Here is a 12768-nt window from a genome sequence, read left to right as displayed (position 1 = left end):
AAATTTGTGCCAGTTATTCAGAAAGGCAAAGATATTCCGAACCCCTTTCTCCTTCCTTACCACTTCCTCTTCCTCTGATCACATAGTCCTTCTATTTTTTTAGGTATTCACACCTTTCCAATCAGCGGCTGCGTTTTATTCCAGACTCCCTCTCTTCAAATGGTTTATCTTTTGCTGTTTTCTGCATAGGTTCAGTAACGCTGAATTAATGGCATTTTCCGCTGCGTGTGGGATTACACCTCTGGGATGGAGTCACGTGGGTGCCCTTGCTTTTTGATGTCTGGCCCGATTCCATATTTCAGTGGCCCCACAGCCCAGAGACTGTGCCCGCGTGGGTCAGGGTCCTCGCTGCGGCCTTTGACACAGCCTGACTTCTGTCGGGAAGTTATGGACACGGGTCTCATGCCTGTCTTCTCCTTTGCAAGCCCATGACAGCTGTTTTTAAGCAGCCCTAGAAATAGTCCGTGGGTACAGACAGCTGTGGGCACGATCCCAGTGGGTCTGAGCCACATGTTCCGGAAATCACAAATAACCGCCTCGGTCAGGAGCTCAAACTCGAAGCTTTCACAGCAGGAGGAAGAAAGCACAGGCAGGCTTTGATCCTGCTGACAAAACGAGGCATTCAAACAAGATGCTACTGTCAAAGTAGTTTACTTCACAGCCAGGGGAGATTCTTTGAAGACGCAGGCTCAAAGCGAAGCCTGTACTTATCATATTTGCAAACAAAAATACATTTTTTTTTATACTCACAGGTAGAAAATCGAACTCTAGAAGCTCCTCCTGAAGGAACAGTACATGTGTTTGTCAAAACAGAGGGACCCCGGAGAGCCCACGTGAGGTGGGAAGGCCCTTCCCACCCGAATGGACGCCTGACGTACTCAGTCCTTTTCACTGGGACGTTCTACGCAGAGCAAGGTACCTGGATGGTGATTTTTAAACTTAATAACAGTGACCAAAAAATCGCTTTGTTTTGAAATGTTTATTTTTAACCACAGATTTAATTTCTTTATTTTCCCTAAAATGACCCTGTAATGATGCGCCAGTGAACTGTTGTGTGGTCCCCAGAGCGGCAGGAAGGGCTTCATCTGGCACACTGTGGGGAGGGGAAATTCCCCAGCCTGACATGGCTCCCCCACCTCGATGCAGAGCCCAAGAGGCCGGGCCCAGCACTCTGCATTCCAGAACCCCCTCCGGTCATGCCAATGCACAGTCCCGTTTGAGGAAGACTGATCTCATCCGTGTTCTGTATTCTGTCCCCCTTTCTTGATAAGTAGCAAAATCCTAAGACATCATACAGTGTGGAGCTTTAATTTTGCAATCCACCTTAAACTGGGCTTTGTGTGTGTGCGCGTGCATGTGTGCGTCTGACCTTTTTAACATTTCTAAACTAAGTGGGTAAGGCTGGCGTGTGATTCAGTAAATTACTGAACATGGATTAAATGCCATAGTAGCCCTTGAAAGTTACTATCAAAAACTATCTGATTCATATAGGTTAGATGAGGTGTGGTTCGGTGGGATACTCATTTTAGGCAGCCCCTACCATAGAAACATGAAGGTATAGAGGGTACCAGAAACAATTTTGACTGAGTGTTTATGTTTAACATCTTCAGAAGTTAGTCATATTACTCTTAAAGGAGATGTTTTCTTTTAAGTGTTTCTTTTAAAATCCGTGGCCAATGTGCCAAAACGTGGACATAGTCACACTTGCTAGTACCAATAAAGTGAGGCTCCTTAGCCTTTAAAAATGTCCCTTTGTTTCGGAATTATCCCCAAGTATTCGTAGAACTGAATAACATCCTCAAAGCGTGGGACCAGGTAAGGCAAAAACCCGGGACTTGCCGAATTTGAGGAGGGAGTTCGTGCCTGCGGACCGTGATGGCGAGCGGGTGGACGGCGGGTGTGCGTGCATGTCAGTCTGTGCTGATCCTTTCAAAGCTCAGCGTGTCCCTCTTTTATGCAATCGAGTCTTTGATGTATTCGGCTGTGAAGAACTTGTAAGATGATGAGGTGAAGGAGTGATGATCGATTGGAAAAAAAGAAGCCCCACTTAGGCCGGACCCATGACAGCCCAGCGATTTCCGCCGAGGCAGCTGGGTGAATAATGCAGGAGCCACGTCCCCCTCGAGTCTGATCGCGCATTGTTTTTGCAGAGAAAATTTCGGCGGGCTTCTAAGCCGTGTCGTCTCCGGTTGTCATCCCGGCCCCTCAAACCGTCAAAACGGTATTAAATGTTGCAAAGCTGGGCAGCCGGAGAACTTGCCAAAGTCAGAACCCATTTGCAGAGCAGCCCTTGTAGAAAATGTATTCTGTTCTCGGCAGAATTTTCCTTCAGTTCTTTCCACTGAGAAGTTTACTGATTTCTCCCAGTGGAACCTGCTGGAATTTATCGGTTCATGGTTGGCAGTCACAGATTAAGGGAAATGTCGATCCGTAATGACCCTCTACATGTTAGTATTGCAGTAAAGCTGGGCTTTTATGTCAAAGATATCGGAGAGGGAGCTATTACACATGACAGGGGTGATCAAGGGACCCCAGACCAAGGCAAGCATTATTAAATATTGACTAGTTCTGTGATTTATGTAGAGCTGGAGGAAAAAAGTGACTTTTTAACCATTATATATTCTTCAGCAACGAAAACCAGCCATTTATCTTCTGATGGTAATAAAGAACAGAGCGCCTGCATATTTTAGTGGCGGGAAAACCTGGTCTTAGAAATGAAATGAACTCCTTCCTGATAACATTTCAGTTTGTTAATTGCCAAAAGCCAAACAGACAAATTGGAAGCAATTACCAGATATGACTTAAGGCATCCGGAGGTATGTGTTCAACCCCAGGGTTGGAAGGGGCAACATTGGGAGCAAACGGATCATCTTGGGATAGACCTCAGGAAATTCATGGCTTGGGCTCCCCGTTCCTGGAATCCTGATGTGCAGTGTTAAGGAAAAGGATTTCAGATACTGTACTGATTTCAAATCAGTAGATGGGTGAGAGACATGTACACTGAGGATAGAGACGTCCGCATGACTCTACAGGAGACGAATTAGACATTAATTCATCAAAATCATTTAAGATATCAGCTGTTCACTAGATTTCACAAAGCTCATTGAATGGCCTAATTGCTAATTGGTTATTTCCTTGACATAATGAACAACTGTATTTCATTCTTGTCTGTGACAGCTACTCAAAAGTATTGGTGGGAATGTTTAAAGCACAGAAAGTGAACTGGCAGGGAGCGAGCCTAGCTGCCACATACATCTGCCTGTGGGCAGGTCACTTTTCTGTAGAGCAGAAGAATGGGCTGTCTCAGGAAGACTCTCCCACCGGACCCTTTGGTACGTGTCGATTCATATCCTGAACTACAAACTTGGCAAGGTCAGCGTTAGATTTTGTAACAATGAATGAGGGGCAACATATCAAAGCGGGATCCCTCACAAAGTGTTTGCTCTGACTGGGTATTAGAGTCTCATGAATCAATATTTAAAAGATAGAAAACAGGAAGCAGATGCAAGTGGCAGAAGCGGTCTATAGTCTCAATGGACACCGATGCGCTTCGTTTCTTACAGCGTCTAGAAATAGTTTATGCATATACAAGCAAGTACCTACTTCCCCATTAGCAAATATGTATATAGTTTTGCTTTGGTACTGTGCTTTTTGTAAATGGAGTCATTTCAGACACCTGTCACATCCATGCGTAAAGAATGTCCTCCTTCTTTACATGACTTCATAGTGTTCAGTTGTATAGGTTAGAGCATCATTGGTTTAACCAGTTTCCTACTAATGGGCACTAATCTACACCTTCAGCTATTTCAGAGACACCCTCCGTGAATACAGGTGCAAGTGTGCCGTTTCACACTTTCGCAGGGAGGATAAGTTCCCTGCAATGACGGCTAGGTCAAAGGGAGTGTGCGTTGGTAACCTGGGGAGCTGTTGGCAGCTTTCACTCCACGGAGGCCACGAGGCTGTCCTCGTGGGAAGCGGGAGGGGCCCTGTGTCCCTCTCGCTCTGTCATCTGAGCCTGTGGCCCATGGGATTGGGTTTAAAACAGGCTCTTAGAGTATCTCGAGAATGCATTTTTCTCACGAGGACTTAAGTTTGAACTTATTTTCATATGTTTAAAAACCGCTTGTACTCCTTTTTCTGTGAATTCTTTATTTGTATCTTGTGCCCATGTTTTTGCTGAGCTTTAGGAGTTCTTTGTATATTAATGGAATCTGTTATCTGAGAAGCAATATTTTTTCCCTTTTGCCACTGGTTTTCTTTTTAACACATTTATAGTCAATTCATTTGGGATTTATAAAGATATTATATGTAACATATCGATCAAACTTTATGTTTTGAAAGAAAGTATCCCGCTGTCTCAAACCATTTATTAAATAATCCATATTTTTTCCAAATGGTTGGAGTTAACATTTTTAAAAAGTTCTAAATGTCCACACTTACTTATAAATATGTCTGAACAAATCCATGCTTTTATTTATAGTATCATAGTATTTTAATTATTAAAGCTCTAAATATATTTTAATGCCTCATAGGTTTAGTTCCCCTTGTCATTTTTATTTTATAATTTTTTAACCTGATTTTCTTATCTGTTTTCTTTAAAGCAACATTGATAATCTGTTACTTCCCCCCAAAGTCCTGATGCTAATTTTATAAGGATGGGACTGGGTTTATAGGTTAACACAGGTAGAATTAATATTCTTATGATGTTGGGCTTTTCCGGTCAATAGTATGATTATACTTTCTATTTGTCTTCTGTGTCTAACAAGATCTTAATATTTTCTTCATATACATCTTATACATTTTTATTAAATTCATTCACTGATATTTCATAATTGCATGTAATTACATACAGTAATAAGTAATTTAAAAGAGCTACTTTTTAAAAAGACACAGAGTTCACTCTCAGGTACCTGTCTTTAGAAAGCTATACTTTCAAATATTTATACTTAATGGGTGATATAATTGATATCTTTTATCGATCCTCCTCAGGTGTCTGTGGCTATTGCATTGCTAGAATTTGTTGTCATTTTCCCCTGTTGCACAGAAATCTCACCAGGTGGAAAATGATAGCCAGATTAACTAGCCTCTTACCTAGTTTTTAATAAACCAAATCTGAGGTGTATGAAATGACACCAAAGATGGGACCTCCGGGACCTCTGTCCCCACAGAACGTTCAGACAAACAGGGAAGGTAAAACAGGTCAACCTAGCATGTCCTTCTCAGGTGCGAGAGACGAGAGGAAAACCAAGCGTGTCGGGGTGACCAGCAAGCAGAGCGAACTGGGGGAAGATTTTGGACCCCCGGGCCTTACCCTTTGCGTCAGTAACGGGTCAGAATAACCCGAGCCAGGAAGCCTCGTGGGAGAACGCAGAGAGCAGAGGCAGCGCTGAGCGACAAAAACAGACACCACCCAGCCCGCCCTGGGCGCTGGTGGGTTGTAGCTTCTGCCTCCCCCGAATGTCTGCAGGAAAGCAGGGGTCGGCACTGCGTCCCGTGGGACCCCGCCTGGGTCACAGCGTCCTTCTCACCATGAGAAACACACGATGCAAAGCCGTCTTTTCTGGGGTTTGCGAGTGCCGCTGAGTGACCTGGAGGGAGTGCTGTGCTCAGGGGCTGTCCGGGGGGCCCGCTCACCGGGCACTGCTCAGCGGGCAGCACCTTCCGTCCTTCCCTTCCCCTGTTCGCATGAACTAACTGCTTCAGTTCCAGGGGACAGACATACAGACATTTCTGATGTGCACTCATTTTTAAATAAAAGAAACGTGTACATTTAGAAATAAACACTAAAATAACTGACAACATGGTAGCAAAAATTTGGATTCGATGAAAGTTTTTAAATTTATATATTAAAAAAATCTAACTGGCAGTTTAGATAAAAATTATTATGGGTTATAATGATATATGGTTTTATTGTTATTTTGTAAAGTCAATATTTTCAACTACAAATATAAAACCATCTAATTATCAAGGAGGAAAATAGAAAATATTATTAAAAGAAAAGAAAATATTCTGAGATTCTCTAGAATATGCTTACAAAGGTCAGCCCCCTCACTGTTAGACTGGGCCCTTTGGAGTCTGCACTGTGGTTCTAGCCTCTACACTGGCAGACAGTAACATACCCCGCTTTTCTTCTTGAGCAGTTTTGGGGTAGTCCTCTCCCAGTACTGTAACTCTTCATTATCCTTCCTTTGGAATGAACTGGGGAGTGACCTTCCTTGCTTGATATCCTGACAGATTGTTTAGTGTGTCTGAGTTTCTAAGGCAAAGCACCAGGATGTGCCAAGTGCTGTCTTGGGTGCGCTGTTGCCTCTGACCTGTTCTGAAAAACTGGATTGTAGCTCCGTTTCCGTCTTTCAAGGCCTCTCTCTCCGAACCCCTTAGGTTGCCTTGTAGCACAGAATAAAGATGGTTATTTGAGAAGAGAGGATGTGGATCACTGAAAAAAGGGGGAGGATGAAAAGACTCCTTTAGCACTAGCAAAGGAAACTATTTTATTTTAAAAGAAAGAGTAATTTGGTAAATTCATGCTGGGGAAATGGCATTATTTTCCCGATCCCTGACAATTCTTATTTCTGACTATAGAAAGTCACGAGAAATAGGTTCTAGGAGTTCTTTTTTCTTTCTCTCCCCCGTGTGAGTACCTTCCACCAGCGCTGAATCGTTAAAAAGGGAAGAGAGGAAGGAAAGGGTAAGAAAGGGACGTGAGGAAGGGGGGTGACGGGAAGGGGAGAAGGAAGGTGGACGAGCAGGAGAGAGAGGGTGAGACAGAGCAAATCGCGAAATTAGTGTTAATCAGATGTTTTATTTGTCGGCCAGAGCAGATGGTCCTGGAAAGGACGGATTGATTTTACAGACTGTTTTTAAAAAGAGGAATAGAAATTTGAAAAGAATACACACACACACACACACACACACACACACACATATTCACACAAATATACATAGTAGTCGTTGCCTCTGGGTGGTTGCATTAAGCATGGTTCATTTTCCCAATCTCTTTGTGTGCTCAGCTTAGAAATGTTTTACAACGAATGCATATTATTTTGCACAAAAATTAAAGAAGAGAAGGAGAGAGCCGGTGAAAGCGGACGATGCCAGAGCAGAGCACCTGGCCGGTTCCCGGCTGAGGATCTGAGACACCATGGACGGGTGGGAGCCCGAGGCCAGAAACCTGCCCAGAGGACGAGAGGACCGCTCAGGGCCCTTCAGTGTTTACCCAGGAAGGTCTTCGGTGATGTGTGTAATGTGAGATTTCCCTCTCGTGTGGGGCCTGGGTTTTCTCTCTGCAGCAGTTGTCAGTGGTAAACAAAGCCCTGGAAGATACCGCAAAGCAAGGAGGACCAATAGGACCGCTCAGAGAAATCAGTGCGATGGCCTGTGACTGCCCGGTAAAGGTGGCGAGGGGCGGGACAGGCCGGGGTTTGAATTCTGAGGCTCGGGAGCAGGGCCTGGAGCTATTTTCTGCGCTGCTAACATCTAGAACGAGGTGAGGCGATTTAAAGATGGAATATTAACGATTGATGGCTTTCCATCCAGCATTAACTTGTGTTTCAAAAAAGCCGATGGGGAGGAAAGATAGGGGGGCGTTTGTCTCCTTAGGGTGGGGAAGAAAGTCGCGAGAGCAGGGAGCGAACCCCGCAGCTGTCCGAGGTGTCTGCAGGAAGCCTGGTGCTGTGAGGGAGGGGGCAGCTTTGCTTTGCGGTCCCTGGTGCCTGCTTTTAGTGACACAGAAGGTCTACTTTCAGAGATGCGCCAGAAGGGATACATAGCACGTGCCTGCCGGGAGCTCCCACCCCTGGTGGGTTGTCCCCAGGACAAAGGGCAGCCTGTGACTTGGAATCCCATGGGAGGACTTTGCAGCTGCGTGTCCATCAGTGGGAAGACAAAAGAGGCAGCTTCTTGTCAAGCGATTGGAATCCATGTCCCCAGAAGGAGTGAGACGGTCAGGCCGCAGGAGGGAGCCTGCCTGAAATCTTACAAAGAGTATTTGGTGGAAGAGAAGCGCTTTGGAGGAATGGAGCAGAGCATCTTATCTGGCCGCCGAAGAAGCCGAGAAACGTGGCTTGTCGTTGGTCCTCTTTTTAGCACCGCCTACCCTGATCTCCCAACGTGTTTAGAAGGAAGGGTCAGGAAAAGTACAGCTCCGTCCCATTTTATTAAATCCAAACCCAGCCTGGGACAGTGGGACCGCAGAGAAAGTCTAAAGAAGCAGGTCACAGTATTCCATGCCCGGCTGCTCCCCCAGCGCAGGCGTGTCAGGTCTTTGCGCTTGTGCAGTTCTCGGCCCTGCAGGGTCTCGTAGAGAAACAGAAGAAGCGGAGAGAGCGCCGTGCTCGAGAGTTCTTCCCGCTGACCGTGTCAGGCGTCTTAGGATCAGCCCGAGATGCTAGGGATGCCAACCGTGGGGAAGGCTTTTATGTTCAGAGCGAGTATTGATATGCGAAGCAGTGACAATATAGGAAAAACAGGAAATTGACTTTCTGCCTCTTCCTTTGCAAAGCAGATTTCTCTACAGCCCCTTTCTAGTGGTGTAAGCGCACATGCATACTAACAGGAAGGCAAAACATTTTACGTGGAATTAAAAACCATCGCTGTATGGTTGCTGGAGAAATGAATGGGCAGTGATAAGATATGCCGCTGCAAACATGTGGCTATAGAATATTTACCCCCTGACTATATTGACACTTCTGATTGTATATCATGTCATGGCCAATAAAACTATAGAAATGTGTAATTAGGACACATTCTTCCACAAGACTGGAGGGAGGCATTCATTTATCAAACTTACTTAAGAACTCATCTGTTCTCCACACTCACACAGCAGCTTATTGGATTTGTGTCTGATGTCTAATTGGCTATTTTCCTGACATAACGAACAAGTCCAAAGTCTGTGCGGTTGTGTCTGTGGAAGTGACGGGGTAGCGATGAAAGGCAGGTCCTACCCCTGGGCTGCACACGGAGTCCGGGCGTGTCACCCACAGAGGCCAGAGCATGCTGGAGTTGTGCATCCTTGGGGCTGAGGGCCATGCTTCCAGTGCTGCAGGGTGTCATGTGTAAGAACCTCTTGCTCCTACCTGCGCAGGAGAGGACACTCTTAGGGACTGTCATCATCAGATCACCCTCGGATGACTTACCTGTGGCTTTAGAAGACTGCATAGTTTTCTTTTTAAGACCAGATTCCCCTTTTCATAATAGGAAGTATTGAAAGTATCTTAAAAATGCCTAAATCGTTTTCAAACTTGCACCATGGCTGGCTGGGGGTTTCTAGTACATACATGATCAGGTTCACATCAAGACGCCAGCCATGGGGCAGACATGTAATGCTCTGAACCAGTAGTCATGGACAACTCACCCACCTGTCCAGCCTTGGTGGTCATTTGCTTTGTCGTGTTTGCTGAAGAGATAGGGTTAGAGTCAGTTTCTAGGTATTTCTAGACTGAAAGTGTAACCACCATCCCTCATTACCTGGATTTTGAACAAAGAGGCTCTCAATAGATAGGTGTCAGCGGAGAATCGATATGAGAGGGAAATGGTGGACCTGAAGAGAAATGGAACCAAGGCTAGTTCCCTAGGGCTGGTGAGTTTCACCCGCCTTTGGGACACTGTCCTGCAGTGGGACATTCCGCCTGACATTGCTCATCTTCCTTGCGGGGGTCTGAGGAGGGACCCCTTGATGGTTGGTGATGGGCGTGGTCATTGGGTAGAGTTATGGGCGTTACAAGCCTTATGCTTCGGCTCCAAACTCTAGGGAAAGCTGGGAACAAAACGCTTCCATGGGCCTGACCTCAGCTTCTTTCTGAAGCCCCACTGCTTGCAATTATTGTTTATTATCATCTTGCTTTTACTTAAATCCCTTAAATGTAAAGTGGTTCACTTTCATGGTCTCCTCATAATTTATTCCTTTATTATCACAGAGTTTCTTATTATCTTTTTGATTTAAACTGTTTTCCTGTTTAATGATTTACCCTGTATGGCATATGTGGAAAACTTACCCTAGAAAAATTATTATGCTATAATAATTATGGGGCCATCAAACTGAATCAAATTATGTCTCATTGTAAATAGTAAAATGTATTAATTTTTTAAAAGCCTTTTTATGCCAGAGAGGAAAAATAGAGTTACCTTCCTGTGTATTCATTAAACACCATGGCAGTAGAAGCCAAATTGACAGAACTGATAACAAAGCAACTCACTCTGTCTTATATCAGTGCCTTGCAAGGGGTCTTGCCATTGCTTTCTTAGGGCTGTGAATCAAATGCAATGTACGGAACAGAATCTGTGCCTTCTACTAATAATTTCATCTTTATTTTGTGTGAATATATGTAGCCAGATCTCAAAACAATGTGGTTTTCTTTCATCGGTTTAAGATGAAAATAAACCTGCATTTACTTGTGCATTCTGATACCCCCTTTAGCATGCAGAAATTTAAATTTCCTGCTGTGCACATTAAAAAGTGAAAAGCTGAAATTAGTTTGGTAGTATAGCTTATAGAAACCAATGTACCCAAAACCTCATCATTTCAACGTGAAAGCAAAGTCCTAAGTTAATAATGAGATGCCAACATTGCTTTTTTCATATGTTGGTGTGTATTTGACACCTATGAAACACTTCTGTTCAGAAGTGGTAACTTTTATTAGAAATATTTGAGCCATATTTAGATTTTATTAAGTGTTCTATTAAAACATTAGATTCGCCTACCAACATATTTAAGTTTTCCAGTAACTACATCAGTGACTAGATTTTAGTTAAAAATAACTAACAAAGGAACCCTCGTTCCTCAGCCACACCCGCCACCTTTCCAGGCTGTCTGCGGACAGTGGGTGTTGTATCGCACCGCTCAGGTTTAGCACGTGGGGAGATGTCCACACAGGCGTAAAGGTTAAAAGTTAAACCAGTGCCAAACTTCTGAGAATGTTTCATCTACCAATTTTAAGGAACATGAAGCCACTAATTTATTTTTTCTTTAAATTAACCGGTTGGCTGGTTGGCTCAATTGATAGAATCAAACAGTTGGTTTAGATTTATGTCCAAATCATTTCAATTTTTTCTAGGTCCTTTACGTTTCTTTCAGGCACATATTTGTACGGGCCCTCATTATACAGAAAGCTATCTCCGTGGATGATTTCTCTTATCCTGAAGGTAGCCCTCAATAAGATAAAACATGTCTCTATTAGAGAAAACAATTAAGTGGAGTTAACGGGCCACCATAGTTTGTTCTTGCTCCTCGACTGCCTTATAAATCATGTAAATAAGTACAATAAACATGTATTGAGTGATTTCATACTACTTTGGATTTTAGAGGTTCATCATGTATGATGGGCCGTAGCATTTGGCCCAGGAAAGCTAGACGTATGTCATATGTCAAACGGTGCCTTCGATCAGGTTCAGGGTGGCATTTCTCTCCCAGCGTCACAACCTCGTGTAATGGCACTTGGCAGTATTGGCATTTCTGATATGACTTCTTTTGGCCAGCTCAGCATTCTTAAAAAATAAATGGTTTTTTCACGCTGTGATTGAAAGGGTTAAATAGTACCAATGCATTACCACTCACAAAAGGATTTATTTTGTTCTCATAAATCAGTTTTATCCCACGTTTTTATTATTCCCTTGGGTGAGCTACTCCAATTGAAATCAATACGAGTGCAAGTGACACAATCAATCTAGATATTTGATTATGGATTAGAGATCCCGGGGTCTGCTTTTTAGCCTGTTTCTTCCTGATCATCTCCCTGAAGAACTGAATATTCTTATTGGCATCTATGAGTTATGAACATGTTTAAAAAGCAGATAATCTTCATCGGTATCCTGACAATGAAAGCCTACAGAATGAGCAGGGATTAAAAGATCAATATTCAAATATGTAACTATACCATTGTTAACAAACAGTTCAGATTGTTCAATATTTTTCTTCCGATGAACTAGGTTTTCAAATTACTTTATAAACAAGGATAAGAGGAGCGGCGATAAACCACAAACACGTACTCTGCTGGGTACGTTATGAACTGTTTCTCATGAAAGAATTATTACCTGTTTTCACACGTTTATTGTTTAGCGAACCATACTAGCTGGTCTCAGTTAACAGTAAGAAAACAGTTAAGGTGAATAAAATGCCTTTGAAGGGATTCAAGCCAGCTCTTTTTATTTCTATAATTATGCACATGGAAGCCACCATCGGGGGGATTCAAAGGAACAAAAACAGTTCCACTTTAAATTAGAGTGAAATTGACTAAGCTGTGGCTCAAGAGGGCAACGTTTATACACCAAACTCTCTTTGCTTTACAAGTAAATGTGTATCTTATGATCTTTTTCGTACTGAATGCTCATTTGGGGAGCCCTGGGCCCACGTTATAGTCCTCTTGCCTCCGAGTCTAGCCACCTGTTCTTGGTTCTTAAGCCAAATTTCTGCATGGGCACAATTAAGCCTTTCTTGTCGTTCATTGTCTTATGCATGGAATAGGCGGTGTTTGCTATACTTACCTGATTATTTTCTTAACATAAATCCTAAGGCTGCCTTAACCCCGCCTGTGCTTCTTCCTATAAATATTTTAGCCCTATTTAGCCATTTGCTTCTTTTCACCAAGATCCATAGGAAGAGGATGGTCTGTGTTTTTAGCAAATTACCTCTGGAAGCCTAAAAAGGTCTTTCAGAAGCAGTTGAAACAGTAAACTCACCCGTCTTTCACCAAAAAGCCATTCATTGTTCTTCCGTTACTCTGATGAAGCCTTCAGTGCTGCAGCCATCCCTGCAGCCAAAGCCAAGTGCTTGGC

General features: G+C 43.6%; 1 protein-coding gene across 1 annotated transcript in view; it reads left to right on the top strand.

Moving 5' to 3' along the window:
- Positions 1 to 12768, top strand: part of USH2A (usherin) — a 462824-nt gene that overhangs the window by 255798 nt on the left and 194258 nt on the right. The window contains exon 36 of the mRNA XM_090263490.1: positions 753 to 915. Within this exon, the coding sequence (XP_090119616.1) occupies positions 753 to 915 (163 nt within the window). The remainder of the gene's footprint in view (positions 1 to 752; positions 916 to 12768) is intronic.

The sequence above is a fragment of the Furipterus horrens genome, unplaced genomic scaffold (genome assembly GCF_987537825.1).
Source record: "Furipterus horrens unplaced genomic scaffold, mFurHor1.1.pri manual_scaffold_15, whole genome shotgun sequence".
NCBI lineage: Eukaryota > Metazoa > Chordata > Mammalia > Chiroptera > Furipteridae > Furipterus > Furipterus horrens.
The sequence above is the reverse complement of the archived record's forward strand: the minus strand, read 5'-3'. Positions and strand labels throughout refer to the sequence as shown.